Raw genomic sequence first — 17,176 nt, forward strand, 5'->3', positions numbered from 1 at the left:
ATTTTTCTAGTGTAGGTAGGAATATACTATAACAGGTACAGTATAGTCTAACTGTCCAGTGGTTGTAAAGCAATGCTACTGGATGACTGAAATCTGACTTTATGGTATGAAGGAACATACAGTATATTATAAATACAGCCTTTGATAAGTAAAAATATTTTTATATATGTCACAGCAAGCAAAAATATCACTGAATCAGTACCTAAACACTTGACAGTGCCAAGAGCAAATGCTGAAGCTGCTCGAGGTTTGTTAGTTACAAGAGCAAGTTCTCCAAAATATTGTCCTCTAGAGTACCGGGCTATTTCAACTGCCCCATTCTCTTCTACATCCTGTTTATTCTGAAAAGTCAGATAAGATAAAAATAAGAGACACTTGCTGAATGTACAGTTTTACTCATAATGGAATTTAAACATGTCTAAAGAGTAAAAAAAACTGCAGTGAGATAACTAGAGACAACTGCTGTTTAACATTTAGAATATATTAATGACTTCAAGATTTTGAAAAATTAAATTCATGGTAAGGTTTTTACCTTCCTTTTCATAGTAATTTTCACTTCTCCAGATTCTACAATGAAAAAACAATCAGCCATGTCTCCCTATTAAAAATAAAAAAGCAAGTAATGAAAACATGAATATTGCTTTTTAGTTTTGTAGTAACAGTAAGAAATACATTCAAATATATGTAGCCAGAGGCTAACAGCTAATCCTTTTGGTACCTAATGCAAAATGCTTTAATATACTCTACTTAGAAATCCACACTCATGACATAGAAGGATTACAGAGATGAGATAAGCAACAAACTCTCCTGAAAGAAAATGACCCAGTTGGCTCCATGTAGACCTCAGTTCTAAGCCATGGACAAAACACAATATGAAGCACCAAGAGAGGCAGAGGAAAATATTGGATGACTTGGAGGATACTTATTCCTATTCCCCAAAACAAACAAGCTGCTCCCCTATTGATCAGTGGGCAAGAGCAGAATTGGGTTGGTAGACAAAAATAATCAGCCTAAAAGATCTACTCCAATTGCCATCTTCTTCTGTTCTAGAGGATTTTGAACTCATAAAATCCCCAAAATTATTCCCTATCATGGATGCTCAGGTATCAGTAAGCACAAGAGAGGGTAAAGCCAACATCTAAAGGAAGTCCAAAGGCAACATAGAGTCTGAGTTGTCTGCAATCTATCCTGACGGAATTATCTTCACATTGTTCTTTTTTCATAACACAGACACTCAATGATAAGACCCATTTTCAGTGCCTACTAGTACAAGCCTTCCTCTTCTATAGTATTTGCATAGTTTAATTTGTTCTGTTCAGACCAACAAAACATGTTGTTTCTTAAAATACAGCAGATGTAATGAAGTTGCTGTTAAAGTGGCAAGAAAACCCCCAATCAGACACCTGCTAAATATTCCACAACAGGCATTTACCATTTACAGCCTTGTAAAAGCTAACAAAATGTTCCAAATCCCAGAAAGAATTAATTACATTTTGTCATCAAAAAGGTACACTACTAACTGCAGATACATGCAGTATGCAAATATAAAAAAATTAAAAAGCCACTGGAAGTTAATTGAAATAGCCTGCCAAGTATTTTTTTTTTGCTTTAAATTATTATTTGGAATTTTCATCATCATAACAACATATTTCTTTGAACTATACCATTTTTTTCAGACCAGTTTATATCTTTTGTGTGTATTATACTGAGACTCAATTTAAAAGAATGGATTCATTATAGATAATACGATAATTTTACTTATAGACACAAAAACTAAATCAACTAAGACACTACCATACCTGAGCAATGATTTGTTCTCCATCTTTGTATATTTTGGTGCCTATCACATCCACCACTTTCAAGCGTTCAGATAACTTTATAAAAAGAATGGGAATATTAAAAATGTTTTTCTAATAATATTAAACATATGTTTTGCTAATCCTTAATACCTGTTTTATGGACCTACATACTGTATAATATGTCCCTAGCCATCTGTATTGACAATAAGGGATAAAGAGACTTCTGTTTAACAATTTTCCAGGGAATGGTTTACCAACATACATGTTAATTATGTTTCTATTTTTGTATGGTTAATCTACATGCTTTAAGTCTTCCAAAATACTTACCGGAGAAAGTACATGTGTGTGCAGAAAAATATATCTTTTAAATGAAAGTATTCACTTTTTTCAACATGCCCAAAGCACTTCACACTATTAATATCCAGCAAAAATTCAGTTTAAGAAATGGAAGGTTGGAAACCACAAAAATATTTTAATCTTTTGCAGTACTATGGCCTCTATCCTACAAGTTGATCTGCACAGGTAGATTCCTGTTCCAGGCAGATCCCAATTAGGGGACTGCTGTATGGATCAAATTATAGGATCAAGCTTTATGAAGAAACTAAAATAGGCAAGGGGGAAGGGGGTGGGGGGGATGATCAAATTGGAAATTTCAACTCTTTTCCTCAGAAGTCCCTTTTCCAAAAATAAAGATGCGCAAAATTTTAATCTAGAGGAAGTTTTTAAAACCCCATGCCACAATCACTAAAATAATGCAATAGAAAGCTTACTTCTAAAGATTTAAGGAATGGCAATGACTGAATAAAACTTTCATACATTCTTCTCTTTTTGGCATTGTTTTTTACAATGATTCTCCGGAATGTTACCCTGTCCTGAAAACACAAAGAGAAGAAAAAAAGTGTATTAAAGGAAAATGTTAGCACAGGATGGAAAATGCAAAAAAGAAATAGGTAAAATGTATAATGATTATAATCAGCCACTAGAAGGCAATTTTATGTGTTTTTAAAGTACTTCAGTGAGGCCTTCTATTAAAAGGGGCATAATAAATTTGATATTTTAAATTTCAAATAACTGATTTTTCTTATAAGAGATTTTGAAGTCAAATCTCTTGCCCATTTTTTTTATTCCTCTTTTAAAAATTCATCTTCCTTCATGATGTTTGAAAGGGTTTTTTGGGCAGGCCTCAGAGCAACACCAAACATTGTGGTGCCCACTCCTCCTCACCTGCCTACTTCTGTGCACAGCTGCTGCTTATCGAGTTTCAGATTCAGCTGTGTAGCAGCAGTTACTAACCTTCTTGCCTGCCCAGGGAAGAGCATATACACAAACTGCCCCCAGACAAGATTCATGAGATAGGAAATATAATCGGCCATCAACAAAACTGACACTGACTCTACACAAACTGCTGATGAATCAACAAAGGAGAAACTGAAAAGTGATTTCTCCTCCCCACCCCACAATCAGTTTAAGATCTAGTAATCTTATTGTTACTTGTAATGATAGCAATTACAACACTTTCAGATGGAAATTTAATTTTTCAGATGATAGCGTCCCTTGTTTTAGTTACAAATTCAGAAGCATGAATAATGTCTGTGTAATCCAACTAAATGTTAGGGCATCACAAGCCAGCCTTCTTAACTAATTACACAGAATTAGTTAGTCTTTCAGGCCATAAAAGGTTCCATTTTTGACTCCTATTCAGATTTCTATGACTTTATATTTTTGAGGCAGATTGGCTGTTTACCTTCCTTTTTTTGAACCAACATTCCACCTAATACAGGTTTAGGAACCAGACACAGATGCAAACTCACAAAGATACTTAAGTACCCAAGACCCAGATTGGGATGCCAAAGTCCCAGTTTTGGATCCACTGCAATCCACAAAATTTTCTAGGTGCCTAAACTCGGTGTCTAATTTTTCAGAGTAAAAGTTCCCTTGGTGCCTCTGGGCATGTATATCCAGATGCCTAACCCCACTAACCTGCCCTCCAAACTGGGGGAAGACAGGTGTTCATCCACCTAAATTGCATGCAGGTCCCAATCCAGTAGGCATGCTTGGAGGCCACCAACTGGATCAGATCCCATTCAAAATCCAGCTGGCAGAGGAGGAGGAGGAGGAGACAATGGTGCCCACCTTATAACTTTTAATTCAGTGGTTCGAGCACACACCTGGGAGGTGGGAGACCCAGGGTGCAGTCCCTCTACTCCAAAAACTCTTTCATTATTTATCCACAATGGAACAGCTTCAACAAGAGAGAGCCATATCAGAATATCCCACAGCTCAGTGCACTCTCCCAAGAAGTGAGAAATCTCTATTCAAAACTTTTTTCCCCTCTGGCAGAGAGGGGAAGAATTGAACCTGGGTCTCCCACATCCCAACCCCAGTGAGTGCTTCTTAGCCACTGGGCTGCAAGTTAGGCAACACCCCTATTTTGTGTGGAGCGAGGCAGGCACCTACTCATTTCTGCAACAGGCACCTAAGCTGCCTGACTCTAAGAGAGGGATTCCCTGACATGGATTGCTAAGCAGAGATAGGCATACCCCTGAAGTCTGGACTTAGGTGCCTATCTCTGAGAGAGGGATGGGGCTTAGTACACAACCCTCTCATCGGCATCTCCCTCTAGCTAGCTTAGGCTGTTTCTCACGTAGTGTGATGGCTTTTATGGATTACATACTAAAGGGACTATCACTCCCCTTTCATTGTACAGGGAGCCTTGCACGTAAGTTTGCTTGTGGATCACAGTGTGGTTCTTGTTATTTTCTAGGCACCCAAAAATCAGGCACCATGACGCTCAACACAGCAACGCCCAAGTCCCTTCATGGATCCTACCCATGCTGCCTAACCTTTCAGGCTCAATTGCAGACTATGTTTATTACCAACATATATTAGCTTTGTATGACAAGTTTGGAATAAATCACTCCAGAAAAACAAAATATATAATTTCAGATGATTAAAACATTTTCTCAGAAATGTTGTAGTTAAATCATTTCATCCCACAGTTCTCAGCACATTTATTTCAAGTAATGAGCTTTGTGTTAGCTAAACCAAACACATGGGACCAGATCCTTGGCACCACTTCAGCAGCACAGAGGGGCCATAAAGCTGCCCTATGTGGGCAAAGGGAATTCCCTGGTGTGGGACAATCCTTTAAGCAGAAAGATGGGGTACCCAGATGTATGTCATTCTCTTTTGTTCTCACACCACCCAACTCAAAGGGATGTTGCTGGAATGTACTGTAATCCCACTAGTACAATGGCCCTGGGTGGCCATTGCAATCCATTGCAATTTAGAGCAGCATTCAGGCTGCTCCAAGTTATGTAGAAAGCTCAGCAGTCTAAGGGATCAAGGTGGCAGAAAGCCACCTATGCTCCTCTACACCAAGCACTGCTCTGAATTGGCACCTTGGAATCAGTTACCAGACCATCATATAAGCCTTGAAGGAGAACAACTTTCTCAAAGTACCTAATGCAAATCTAATTACTGCCACAAGAGTTTTTGGCAAATTTTATTCTTATTGTGCAGATTCCAGATATAGTAAGCTTAACAAATAGCACCATGTTGGATTTTTTATACTGTAAACAAATACATTCATGTTTTTTGCAATCTAAGACAATATTTACTACTTGGCAAAATAATTGGCCTGTCTCTTACAGTTGGAAACATGATAACTAAGCTCTGAAAATTATTAAGGAAATTTCAAAAATTACTTTTGTTGTAGTTCTTGCATCAAATTGCCATTCTAATATTCAAGTTTGCTTAAAGAGTATGTTCAGGGTCTGAGCAAAGACAGTATTTGCCCAGGCTTTTTCTGCAAGTTTTAAAAGGCTTCTATCCTAATGATACATTTCCAATTATAAGACATTTTTTCAATTTCAAATATCTGTGGATACAGCTATACAATTTTAAATTATTTTATATAAAGACAAAAATATTTTAAGGAAAATAAATGCAAACAACCATTTCACTTACCAAACCCCATACAGCACCGGGAGATGTTGCAATTATGGTAGCTGCTCTGGGTGTATTGTACATTAAGGCCAACTCACCAAAACTTCCATGGTTATCGTAAGTACCAACGCATCTCCCAACACTGTCACATTTTACATAAATGTCATATGTTCCTCTGTTAACAAAATACACAAATACGAGTAAACATCCACCCTTTCCACTCCCCCATGTTCCTTACTGAGCAGTTAGCTGGTTTAGTTTACTACCTTGTTTGTTTAGTTTACAAAGTTGATTATGCACCATGCATTACACTGATGGTACTGCTATGGAAATATAAATTTTGTTCAGTTAAATGATACTGAGTAGCTTGCAGGGTCATCTCACTTATTTGTGTATACACTAGAAATGGTGGTTATTTTAAGGGGGACAGTTGCTACTTCTTTGTGAGGACATGATAACTTTACACTTGAAAAATAAAAAAAAAATCAGATATGGAATTAAAATTATGAATTACATATAAATAAAATCAAAATTGCAATTATTAAAACATAAAGAACAAATTTTGAGCCCAAATTATTTGACAAATGCTTTTTAATCATTAAACTGTAATGTACAAAGTCCTCATAAAGAAATGGTTTCTGAAAACTATGCTTCTGCCATTAAATTAATTTAAAATGTAAAAGCTCTTTCACATGTAAAATGTTTTTTAAACCAGTAATTGGTATATTGCAATATACAGTTGCATTAGTGAGAATGGTGGCAAAACATACTGTGTGAGTCCTTATCTAAAGAGTAACAAATACAAAATAAAAATATTGTATACTCATCTAATATAAAGTTTTAACTTTAAATATCAAAGCAAACCCACAAAAGCATTTATCGATAGTTGTTGCTCTGAGAAAGAAGTAAAATATTACAGCCACCCTCTATGATGGTGTGTCATTAGCTTGTTCAGTGCCAAATATTTATAGCCTTCCTTGCTGCAAGTAGCTAGAATGGAATGAAAATGTCTCTACAATTCCTTTCCCTGCATGGTCAAGGACTTTGTAGACAGATGGTCAGAGTCACCTAGACCTGACAGCTATGTATCTGGAAGAACTCAATGAAGTCCCTGCAGCTTTCTGAAGACGAAGTGGCTAAGCCATAAGCCCAGAAAAATGGGAGAAACTTGGATCCTCCAGTGAAGAATCCCAACTCTGTCACAGTCTCCTAAGAGATATACAGCATACATTGGGGATTCTCTCTAGAAGCCAGCGCTAATAGCTCTGACTATATCATTGTATCCTACTTCAAACTGAAGACAGAAGGTAGAAAAAGTTTAGTGCATTGACCTATATTGATGACTTGGTAAGAATTTAACGAAAGGTCAACAGCAGCAGCAACACAAAGGGTGCTCCCAAATCACTGTTTCAGCAGTTATATCTATCACTTTACTTATTAATCTGACTATGAAGTATTAGACCCACATGGGTAGTGTAGTTAAAAGTTGTGCAATTCTTTGAAAATGTAAGTTTTACTCTTATGAACAAGAAACTTTACCAACAGCATTGAGAATGTAGTAAGATTTCAATCAAATATTGAATGCTAAATCTTTTCCAATTATTTGTTACATTAAATCAGTTTCCAGTTAACAAATAGTCTTTGTGACAGAACATTACATTAAAAGACCAGTGACATGCTCCCTTGGAAACATTTTATTACAGGTGAGAGCAGGCTAGATTTTTTCACTGACTGCTCTCTATTGTTCAACGACTCTTTAACTCTGATAAAATATCTTTGCATTTTCTTTCATACATGCACACACCTGTCTGATTCAACTGAGAGTATATGCAAAAATATATTTTCACTGATACAACTGTGCATAATCCCTTGTGTTACAATTATATATAATCACTCACCTATCAATTACATAGAAGTTGTCACCATCATCACCTTGATCAATGACATGCTCCCCTCCTTCAACCAGCTTTTCAAACATAGCATCTAATACCTGAGACATCTGTTCCTATTTAAAAAAACAACAACAAAAAACCACATAAGATTAAAATTAGGCTCTGCTTTTATGGTATCACCCTCAAAAATACAAATTAACTGTTTAAATGTCCTATTTAGTCTTCAAATATTGCACTGGACACAGCTCGGATGATGATAGTACACCTGAAATATAAATTTTTCATGTTACAATAATCTGTCAATTTATCAGAAAAATAGTGAGATTTTCAGTCAGTATTTTAACTTTTAGTTCCAGCTCTTTCCTTTTATTGTATTCAGAGCACAAAGACACACCTGCAGTTTTAATACTGCTGTTGTTCACTTTCCTACTGCAGTGCCCCATAACAATCTTTTCCAAAACACTTCCTTCACTTAATAATGCAAGTTTCAGAGTAGCAGCCGTGTTAGTCTGTATTCGCAAAAAGAAAAGGAGTACTTGTGGCACCTTAGAGACTAACAAATTTATTAGAGCATAAGCTTTCGTGAGCTACAGCTCACTTCATCGGATGCATCCGATGAAGTGAGCTGTAGCTCACGAAAGCTTATGCTCTAATAAATTTGTTAGTCTCTAAGGTGCCACAAGTACTCCTTTTCTTTTTAATAATGCAAAATTACTTGATATCCGGTGTATATATCCAATATATTACATGGTATCCCCTGCAGATGCATAAAGTACATTAATTGTTGCTTTGCTAATCAATGTGTGATGGGGTGCACTCACCCCGCACTGGATGGAGACGGGTTAACTCCAAACTGTGGGCTGAGGAAGCCATGCCCCCACTCTCTACTGGGCATGCTCGAGGTGTAGCAGTAGTATAAAAGGGAGCCCCCAGCTCAGTCTGGGCTGACTACTGGAGAGGAAGGATATATATTGGAGGTGCTGAGACCCAGGCAGACACCAAGTGGAGGTCAGAGCCCTTAGGAGCAGCACAACCTGAGGAAACCAGAGAGACACTCCCTCCCCCCCCCCCCAAGATGTTTAGACCAAGGGACTGCAGGAGTCATGGTAGGAAGTAGCCCAGGGAGCTACTAGCCATTGTCCCTACAGCAGTCAGTGTGTTTTGGTTGGATCTCCACTGACTAAGTGGTGAGCCCACTTGCCACTACCTGGGCTGGGACCAGTTAGAGCAGGGATGGCTTGGGTCCCCCTACCCTGGCTGCCACTCACCTTTGGGAGGTGGCCCAGCCACCCACTAGGCCTCCTTGCCCTGCTGACCAGCGTGAGCCTATTGACTTTATACAGTAGGCCTCACTGTCTTGAGATGGAAGACAGCTTGAAGGCTGGGATGCACTCATGCTGTCACACAATGGTAGATATATTTTCTGGCAATACAGTATTTACTTAATTTCTGTAAGTAGCACCTGAACTAGTATGTTTCAATATTGAAATTCCCCATTTAATTATGCAATAGCCATTTTTGTGTATTGGCATGTGAAGCTATACACATGTAAATATACATGAAGTTACATAATATCAGTCACATATAATTGGTATCTACGAAACACACTGAAGATAGAGTCTAACTTGTGACGGGAATACTAGGCACAGAGGTCCCTTGCTAGAGGCCTCCTGGTTCTATCACACCCTGCCCCAGGAAAGAACAGTAGAGGTGAGTTCTCCAGGCTGCCTAGAACAGCTACAGGAAAGCAGCCTATCAGAGTCCAGCTACTGGACAGTCCACATTCAGTTGCTAGCTGGAGCCAGGAGAGGAGGAAGGTGTTCTTGGCTGGCTGCAGGAATTGACAGAGCAATTGCTGGCAGGGAGAAAGGAAGGTGCTCTTGGCTGGCTGCAAGAACTCAAGAAAGACTTAAGCCCTGAGATAAGGGTGAAGATGAAAGTACTGGGGCTGTGGGGAAGTGGCCCAAGGAAACACAGCGATTAGTAAAGGGAGGCAGCTGCTACTTATAGGATCCCTTAGTTGGGACCTAGAGTAGTGGATGGGCCTGGATTCCCCCCACCAGCCACTAGGGAAGTAGCTTAAGCACTGAGAAGGGATGTAGCCTAGAGACAAAGCTAAAGACCCAGAAGAAAGTCAACATTTGTGGAAATTTTGTGATACCCCCTGGAAAGGGAGTGAACTGAATTGTAAAGGGAGACTCAGCTGAAGAGCTGGGGTAACTGGTGAAGAGCCCATTGGGAGAAAGCCATAGGGGCACTCTTCCATACCAGAGAAGGGACAAGACGAGTGCCCAGCACGGGCTGAGACAGTTTGGGAAGCAAGCCCAGGAGGGGCTATAACCAGGGTACTAGGATAGGCCCAGTTGGACTTGTACCCCGGAAGGGATTTATTTTATTAGCATACAAATTGTGTTCAACTCTGCTGAAGGGCTGCGTCACCGAAGATTCACCTGACGAGGGCAGTAGCCAGCGGGATGCAACATGAGCAGTGCAAAGCTGGGGGGGGGGGAGAAGCAGGTGTATGCACATATTCAATCAAGGGCATTCGACAGAGGTAAGTGGGCCCCACCACATTAACTACACATACTGTAACTTCAAAAAATATGAATATCTACCCTTTTTTTAAAAGTATTGCACATGTCAAGACAAACACCTGTCAGGAGTGGTCCTTTATTAATCAGTCCTGCCTTGAATGCACGGGCCTGAACTAGATGACCTCAAGAGCCCCGTTCCAGTCTTAGAATCATAGAATTATATGTACAACATATACAGAAGCAACAGCTAAATTGAGGTTTTTTTCTTTTATTAATTTATAATATCTATATCGTGTACCCTTCTTCCTGTAGGCATCTAGCAGGGGTTACCAAATTATGGTATGTGTGCCACTTGTGGTGCATGATCCTGATATTCCATCAATTCACTTCATAACAATCTTTTAAAGAAGGGGACACACAATGTGAACTAATAAAGTTTGGGAACTGCTGATCTACAAGACAGCTCTAGGTGCAACCTTCCCTTTCTATAGACATCTACAGAAATACTGTGCAACATGTAATGTCTCTCCCCCTATTGATGGCCCAAAGGTTCTATTTTTGGCCCTTTCCTTCCCCCACCCATCCCTGATGTAAAAGCTCATCCACTCTCACAGCTTCAGTGATGGTTATTTTTTTAAAATCTTGCCTCATGAGAATGAGTAGTCCTGCTAAAATGACCTTCTCCTCAACCTGTCCAGGCTTACATCACTGCCTCTCTCTGTTCAGCCCTAATGGATACCCTGATTCTTTTCTGTTCAATTTAAATGACAACCTTAATTTCTCTTCATTCCTGCACAACTGACCCACCTCCCTTTTTCTAACCTGTGGCCTCTCAGCTGCAAGGGTCACATTCTAACCTCAGACTTGCATATAGCTTCCATGCATGTCAACCTGAGTTGTACATGAATATCTGAGGATATAGTTTTGCCCTTAGTGATCACATACAGGTTAGATAATGAGGTCTATACCATGGACAAAATATTTCTTAGCTGTTTTAGTGTTTGGAGTCAACTTATGGGAATACATGTTTCCAAACCACCTAAACCATTATAAAAAGGTAAATCATACAATGCCTAGATAATGTGGGGACAGAAGCAAACCTAAATGTGTGCAATGCTTCAATTGAATAGCTAAACCCTGGACTTAACTAGTGCAGTCAGTAGGATTTTACACACTGGATACAGCACCACTTAATTTTTTTTTTTTTTTTGGAATAAGTAGGTTTATAAAGAAATGTTGCAGATTCGCAAAAAGAAAAGTAGTACTTGTAGCACCTTAGAGACTAACAAATTTATTTGAGCATAAGCTTTCGTGAGCTACAGCTCGCTTCCGATGAAGTGAGCTGTAGCTCACGAAAGCTTATGCTCAAATAAATTTGTTAGTCTCTAAGGTGCTACAAGTACTACTTTTCTTTTTGCGAATACAGACTAACACAGCTGCTACTCTGAAACCAGATTAATAGTGACAGTCTGAATTATAATTTTATGAAAGATTGCTAAAATTTGTTGTTCACGAGAACTTTATTCATGAATTAACTATTTAAATTCTAAAAAAAAATTTATTTGAACTTGAGCTGTAATGTATTCCAGAATGCATTGAAAAATACTCACCATTATGTTTATTGGGTATTTAAAACCATGATAAAGAAGAAAAAACTGAATTTAGATTTTTCATGCCAATTTAATATTTCATTGACATTTCTAAGATGTCTAGTTAAAAATGTAGCTTTATTGTGTAACTCGATGCACTTTAAAATAGTCTATTGTACAGCCCTATCCAAAACCATCTTTGGGAGGAAAAAAAGGTGGTGAAGTAGTCCTTTGCATGGCTTGGTGTCTACATTGCAGAATAAAACAGGGCTGCACCATTCACATAGGACACAGATGAGCTGTTGTCTTGCCTAAAATTGAAGCTTCTTGGGGCATGAAACTGTCTTACCATATGTCAGTACAATACCTAGCACATCAAGGGCCTCTATGTACAAAAGTAATACAAAAAGTAAATATAAAGCTGCGGCTGCCTCCCTCAGATGGAAAGTGCTGAGAAGAGGAAGAGAGCTGGCCCTTCCATATCTCCAGCCTCCAATCAGAAAAAGGGCAAGTAAGCAACCCCATTTCCTGGGCAGGGAGATAAGACAAGACAGAATGTCTCATCTACACAGATAAGACAAGGTCAGGGCATTATCATGCTATAACACAGTCCCCTGATAAACATCTTATTAAAAAGCTAGGACAGTTCACATATCACCTCAGTGGATCCTATATTATCTACTGTATATCTCTATTACACACAGCGCAAGCAGGTGTATGTATGTGATATTGGGACAGAAAGAAATTAACATGAAGTAAGTGTCCTTAAAACTTTACCTTAACTAGGCAACTACCTAGTAACTAGGCAAATACGTCTCAGGCATTGAAAAATAGTCACTCCCCCAGCTGCATTTCTAAACTAGTAAACTGTCTCACCACTGACTAGCACTCATCTACTATATGAGACTGTTTCATGGTACCAAATCCCTCTAAGTCTCAGGACCTTTATTGTGCATAACAGTAAAAAAAATATATATATAAGCCTCCCATCTTCCCATATAGTGTGGGACATCTATTATAATATCCTTTGAGCAAGAATTACAGGAAATTTCACTTTTTCAAAAGAGAAGTGTATTTTAATAGATTCTGCCTCTTGATGACTAAAACACTCCATAAGTCTTAAATAAATGGGTTGAGTTTTTTTTCTTCCTGTAGAGCTATTCATATGTTCTGAAGGTACAGTATATGTAGTTGTACTCTCTTCAATGAGCTTCATGCAAGATTTCAGGTTTAGAACATTCAAGTTCAAAGTTCTGTAGCATTCAACCTCCTCTCACCTACCTACTGCAAGACATAACGACCAGCAACTACATTAATCATCAGACCCTTTTTAAACATTGTAAGAAATAAAAAAATAGAATCCTCACTTTTAAAAAAAGTATTTAAAGCATTTGAGGTGATTTAATGCATTTAAGAACAAAATTCTATCATCTGCTGAATACACTGGTATGTCTAAATCCTAAATAAATTTTGGTGTGTTCTACATCAATAGATTAGGTCGTCTTCCCAATGCTTGGTCAGCTGACCCCTTCCCTGTAAAACAGTGATAGTGTATAGGCTGTGACAGTCAAACTCAACATTGGCCAGATACACTATTCAGTACCCTTGAGCCATAATTTTAGAAGGTAGAATCTAGTAGAAGGAGATTTCAGAGTAGCAGCCGTGTTAGTCTGTATTCGCAAAAAGAAAAGGAGTATTTGTGGCACCTTAGAGACTAACAAATTTATTAGAGCATAAGCTTTCGTGAGCTACAGCTCACTTCATCGGATGCATTTGGTGGAAAAAGCAGAGGAGAGATTTATATACACACACACAGAGAACATGAAACAATGGGTTTATCATACACACTGTAAGGAGAGTGATCACTTAAGATAAGCCATCACCAGCAGCAGGGGGGGGGGAGGAGGAAAACCTATCATGGTGACAAGCAAGGTAGGCTAATTCCAGCAGTTAACAAGAATATCAGAGGAACAGTGGGGGGGGGAAGGGAGAAATACCATGGGGAAATAGTTTTACTTTGTGTAATGACTCATCCATTCCCAGTCTCTATTCAAGCCTAAGTTAATTGTATCCAGTTTGCAAATTAATTCCAATTCAGCAGTCTCTCGTTGGAGTCTGTTTTTGAAGCTTTTTTGTCGAAGTATAGCCACTCTTAGGTCTGTGATCGAGTGACCAGAGAGATTGAAGTGTTCTCCAATTGGTTTTTGAATGTTATAATTCTTGACGTCTGATTTGTGTCCATTCATTCTTTTACGTAGAGACTGTCCAGTTTGGCCAATGTACATGGCAGAGGGGCATTGCTGGCACATGATGGCATATATCACATTGGTAGATGCGCAGGTGAACGAGCCTCTGATATTGTGGCTGATGTGATTAGGCCCTATGATGGTATCCCCCGAATAGATATGTGGACAGAGTTGGCAACGGGCTTTGTTGCAAGGATAGGTTCCTGGGTTAGTGGTTCTGTTGTGTGGTGTGTGGTTGCTGGTGAGTATTTGCTTCAGATTGGGGGGCTGTCTGTAAGCAAGGACTGGTCTATCTCCCAAGATCTGAGAGAGCGATGGCTCGTCCTTCAGGATAGGTTGTAGATCCTTGAGGATGCGTTGGAGAGGTTTTAGTTGGGGGCTGAAGGTGATGGCTAGTGGCGTTCTGTTGTTTTCTTTGTTGGGCCTGTCTTGTAGTAGGTGACTTCTGGGTACTCTTCTGGCTCTGTCAATCTGTTTCTTCACTTCAGCAGGTGGGTATTGTAGTTGTAGGAATGCATGATAGAGATCTTGTAGGTGTTTGTCTCTGTCTGAGGGGTTGGAGCAAATGCGGTTATATCGTAGCGCTTGGCTGTAGACAATGGATCGAGTGGTATGATCTGGATGAAAGCTAGAGGCATGTAGGTAGGAATAGCGGTCAGTAGGTTTCCGATATAGGGTGGTGTTTATGTGACCATCGCTTATTAGCACCGTAGTGTCCAGGAAGTGGATCTCTTGTGTGGACTGGTCCAGGCTGAGGTTGATGGTGGGATGGAAATTGTTGAAATCATGGTGGAATTCCTCAAGAGCTTCTTTTCCATGGGTCCAGATGATGAAGATGTCATCAATGTAGCGCAAGTAGAGTAGGGGCATTAGGGGACGAGAGCTGAGGAAGCGTTGTTCTAAGTCAGCCATAAAAATGTTGGCATACTGTGGGGCCATGCGGGTACCCATCGCAGTGCCGCTGATTTGAAGGTATACATTGTCACCAAATGTGAAATAGTTATGGGTCAGGACAAAGTCACAAAGTTCTGCCACCAGGTTAGCCGTGACAGTATCGGGGATACTGTTCCTGTTTCCTCCTTCCCCCCCCCTGCTGCTGGTGATGGCTTATCTTAAGTGATCACTCTCCTTACAGTGTGTATGATAAACCCATTGTTTCATGTTCTCTGTGTGTGTGTATATAAATCTCTCCTCTGCTTTTTCCACCAAATGCATCCGATGAAGTGAGCTGTAGCTCACGAAAGCTTATGCTCTAATAAATTTGTTAGTCTCTAAGGTGCCACAAATACTCCTTTTCTTTTTAGTAGAAGGAGAGTTTCAGTTCCCCCAAGATGATTACCCGTATCCTTAAATTATTACAAGTACTGCTTGGGAAAACAAATTAAAAACATGTAAGGTTTACAATTCTTTCACAGAAGAAATAAGTACATGATAACATCTTCATTAGTTGTGGGTTTGGGTAATGGCTGGGGTATTTTAAATGGGGTAATGGCTGGGGTATTTTAAAGATTAGGATGCTGCCATGATAGGACTTGATCTTATCAGCAGACCTAGCAAAAGGTACAACACAAGACTGAAGTCTTGCCTTAAGGCAAAGTGTATAAAGTAGAGTCTGATAAAGGCTCATAAGAACTTTCTGCATAAGATTACCACAGCAATAGACAATTTTATTTTCATATCAAAGGGATCCTAACTGGTAGCAAAGGTTCTGACTAAGCTCAGGAAAGAGGATATGATTAATTTTTCATTATGGGAAAATTTGGTCCATGCTTAACTGCTTTAAATTTAAAATTTCTGTGATTAGCAAGAATAAGCTTTGGACACTACTACAGCAAATATTTTATTTTACCACCTACAAATGGAGTGTCCAAAGCTTATTCTTGCTAATCACAGAAAATGGATTCATTCAATTAAATCAACTCGAGCAGAAATATAGATATGTACAGATGAAACTTAGGTTTCACAGTTTAAATATTTAGAAATTAGAGGTCTTCATAGACAAGACTTTTCTTGGCAAGATACATTGTAGACAATTTCCTTTAGTTTAGTTGCTTTGGAACTTAACCTGTTTGTTCTCTCCAAGATTCAGAAGATATTTTAAATTCAGCAACTCTATTATATTCTTCAGTTCATGCAACAGATCACACAAACAGATTTCTGAAAACTGCACAGGCACATTCAATGTGGCATCCAGCTAGTTGCTAATGCAGGACTGATGTTTCTTCTCCCTGTCAAAGTTTCCTCCTCAATAGCTGACCCAGAGAATGAATTCACACATAGTATCATTGCTCAGACAACTGGTCCACACATTTATTTTAAATTGCCTTTCCTATATACTACTCCAATTCAACAAATGAAAGTGTTCACACTCTGAGCACTAGTTTTGCATAAAGCAAGGGTATTGGTAGCCCTGTGAAGAAGATGGTAATGTATGATATCCATAAAGATAGGAACATGGAAACAGATTAAATGAATTGCCTGGAGGCACCATATTCTAGACAAGTAGGCACAGGACTTCAAATGAGAACTTAATTCCAATGCTGATTCTTACACCAACTATCTGTGAAGTGGGGGTAATATTTCTCCCTCCTTCAAAAGAGGTATTGTAAAGATTGATTCATTCATTCTTGCGAGCACTCAGGCACTACCATGATGAGCACAACAGAAAAGCCCATTAAAATAATCCATATTCAGTCCAGCATTGAATAAGAACAGCCATACTGGGACAGACCAATGGTTCATCTAGCCTAGTATCCAACCTTTAACAGTAGCCAATGCCAGGTTCTTCAGAGGGAATGAATAGAACAGGTAATAGTCAAGTGGTCCATCGCCGTCACCCATTTCCAGTTTCTGGCAATCAGAGGCCAGCGACACTTCAGAACAAGGTTTTGCATCCCTGACTATCCTCGCTAATAGCCATTGATGGACCTATCCTCCACGAACTTAGCTAGTTCTTTTTTAACCCTGTTAAAGTCTTGGCCTTCAACATCCTTTGGCAAAAATTCCACTGGTTTACTTTGCATTGTGTGAAGAAGTGCTTCCTTTTGTTTGTTTTAAACCTGCTTCCTATCAATTTGATTTGGCGATCCCTAGTTCTTGTGGTATGAGGAGTAAATAACACTTTCTTATTTACTTTCTCCACACCAGTCATGATTTTATAGACCTCTA

General features: G+C 39.1%; 2 protein-coding genes across 15 annotated transcripts in view; one reads left to right on the forward strand and one right to left on the reverse strand.

Moving 5' to 3' along the window:
* The window catches only part of LOC122456606 (vegetative cell wall protein gp1-like), a 64,090-nt gene that overhangs the window by 17,605 nt on the left and 29,309 nt on the right, over positions 1-17,176 (forward strand). Inside the window, exon 3 of one of the 10 annotated variants that reach the window (XR_006275593.1) lies at positions 6,788-7,635. The exons of the other annotated variants lie outside the window; for them this stretch is intronic. The gene's annotated coding sequence lies outside the window, so the exon portion shown is untranslated. Of the gene's footprint in view, positions 1-6,787; positions 7,636-17,176 lie in introns of those variants that run through there. 10 annotated transcript variants of the gene reach the window in all.
* Positions 1-17,176, reverse strand: part of PRKAR2B (protein kinase cAMP-dependent type II regulatory subunit beta) — a 151,086-nt gene that overhangs the window by 5,426 nt on the left and 128,484 nt on the right. For 3 of the 5 annotated variants that reach the window (XM_043496905.1, XM_043496919.1, XM_043496935.1), the window contains exons 5-10: positions 7,646-7,752; positions 5,769-5,922; positions 2,570-2,671; positions 1,800-1,874; positions 533-598; positions 48-341 (exon numbers count right to left, since the gene is read on the reverse strand). In XM_043496905.1, the coding sequence (XP_043352840.1) occupies positions 48-341; positions 533-598; positions 1,800-1,874; positions 2,570-2,671; positions 5,769-5,922; positions 7,646-7,752 (798 nt within the window). Of the gene's footprint in view, positions 1-47; positions 342-532; positions 599-1,799; positions 1,875-2,569; positions 2,672-5,768; positions 5,923-7,645; positions 7,753-17,176 lie in introns of those variants that run through there. The other 2 variants (XM_038390578.2, XM_038390568.2) reach the window with 1 other exon arrangement.

Source organism: Dermochelys coriacea, chromosome 1 (assembly GCF_009764565.3).
Source record: "Dermochelys coriacea isolate rDerCor1 chromosome 1, rDerCor1.pri.v4, whole genome shotgun sequence".
Lineage (NCBI taxonomy): Eukaryota > Metazoa > Chordata > Testudines > Dermochelyidae > Dermochelys > Dermochelys coriacea.